We start from the raw sequence: 1,144 nt of genomic DNA on the forward strand, positions 1-1,144 counted from the left end.
GGGCTGCCGGGCGCACCTTGCGCTTGCGGGCCTCAGCCGTGCCGCTCCACACGAAGCACTGGTAGATGGCCCGCAGGTTCTGCTTCCAGTTGTCCACCTTGAAGCTGCCCAGGTGCGAGCAGCCCGGCGGCGCTATCGCCAGCTCTGCATCCATGGCCTCGCCCTCGGGCTCTGGCCGGGACACCATGGGGGGCAAAGCCCGGCCGCGCGCGGGGGGCGGCGGCGAGGGGGGCGAGGACGACGCCAGCGCGGCGTGGGGGCTGGTCGGCGGCGGGCTTGGCCGGCCAAGGCACGGGCGCCGAGAACAAAGCGCTGAGGCCAAACAAAGATGGGGCTGCGCGATCGCCGAGGGGAGGCTGCGGGGCAGGCACCGCCCCCGAGCTGCGGCTGCTGCTGGCCGCCCGCGCTGCGCTCTCCCCGTTGGTGGAGGGCGTCGCGGGGCGGGGCGCCGCGGCCGCGGACGGAGATTACGTCACCCCCCCTCCCGCCGGCACCGCACTGCGCAGTCTCCGGCCCGCGCCAGGCCCTTCCCCCCTCTCGGGCGCCCGTAGGCTCTGGGTAGACCGGAGCCCAAGGAAGCGTGGTGGGGCGAGGGGAAGCCAACGAGGGCCCGCCTCTTCCCTTCCTCTATTGGTCGCCAGCCACCCCCCAGCATCTTCGGCCATTTTCATAGGCTCTCAGTACAGTCCGTCTGGCGACTAGACGTTCCCTGTCTCTTCTAGCGGACTGGGGAGGCGGGGGCGTGCTGCGGTTGGGCGGCTTGAGGCGTCTGTCCTAGCACTGAACCGGTTTGCGCCGGCCTGAGCTCTGCCGCAAAGAGGCGGGGCGCGAGCTGGAGCACTGCAGGTCGGGCGTCCATCCAGGGTCTGCGCTTTCCCACCCAAGAGCATCCCCTGTTCAGGCTCTGTCTGCAGGGCCCCCGGTTGCCGTAACCTGGGTCGGGCCCTGCAGTGCTGTGGCTCGGGGCTGGAACTGCCAACTGCCTGCTAGGTGCCGCTCCCTGCCTCAAGCTGCGGCGCCTCATGTCGGCAGCCCGGGGATAGCGAGGGCCAACCCCGCGCCATCCAGTTGAAAGAAGATGCGCGCTACACGCCTGACACTTCGCATTTGCTGGTGGCTACGTTTTTCTAATGAAAAGAAAGTT

At 69.7% G+C, this 1,144-nt stretch overlaps 1 protein-coding gene across 2 annotated transcripts in view; it reads right to left on the minus strand.

The window, feature by feature from the left end:
* The window catches only part of USP22 (ubiquitin specific peptidase 22), a 42,038-nt gene extending 41,621 nt beyond the window's left edge, over window positions 1-417 (minus strand). The window contains exon 1 of one of the 2 annotated variants that reach the window (XM_017848893.1): window positions 17-412. In XM_017848893.1, coding sequence (XP_017704382.1) covers window positions 17-187 — 171 coding nt within the window. In that variant the 5' untranslated portion in view covers window positions 188-412. Of the gene's footprint in view, window positions 1-16 lie in introns of both variants that reach the window. The other variant, XM_017848894.1, reaches the window with a different exon arrangement.
* Window positions 418-1,144: the final 727 nt, after the last annotated feature.

This window comes from Rhinopithecus bieti, unplaced genomic scaffold, assembly GCF_001698545.2.
Source record: "Rhinopithecus bieti isolate Rb0 unplaced genomic scaffold, ASM169854v2 scaffold_32401, whole genome shotgun sequence".
NCBI classification, from domain to species: Eukaryota; Metazoa; Chordata; class Mammalia; order Primates; family Cercopithecidae; genus Rhinopithecus; species Rhinopithecus bieti.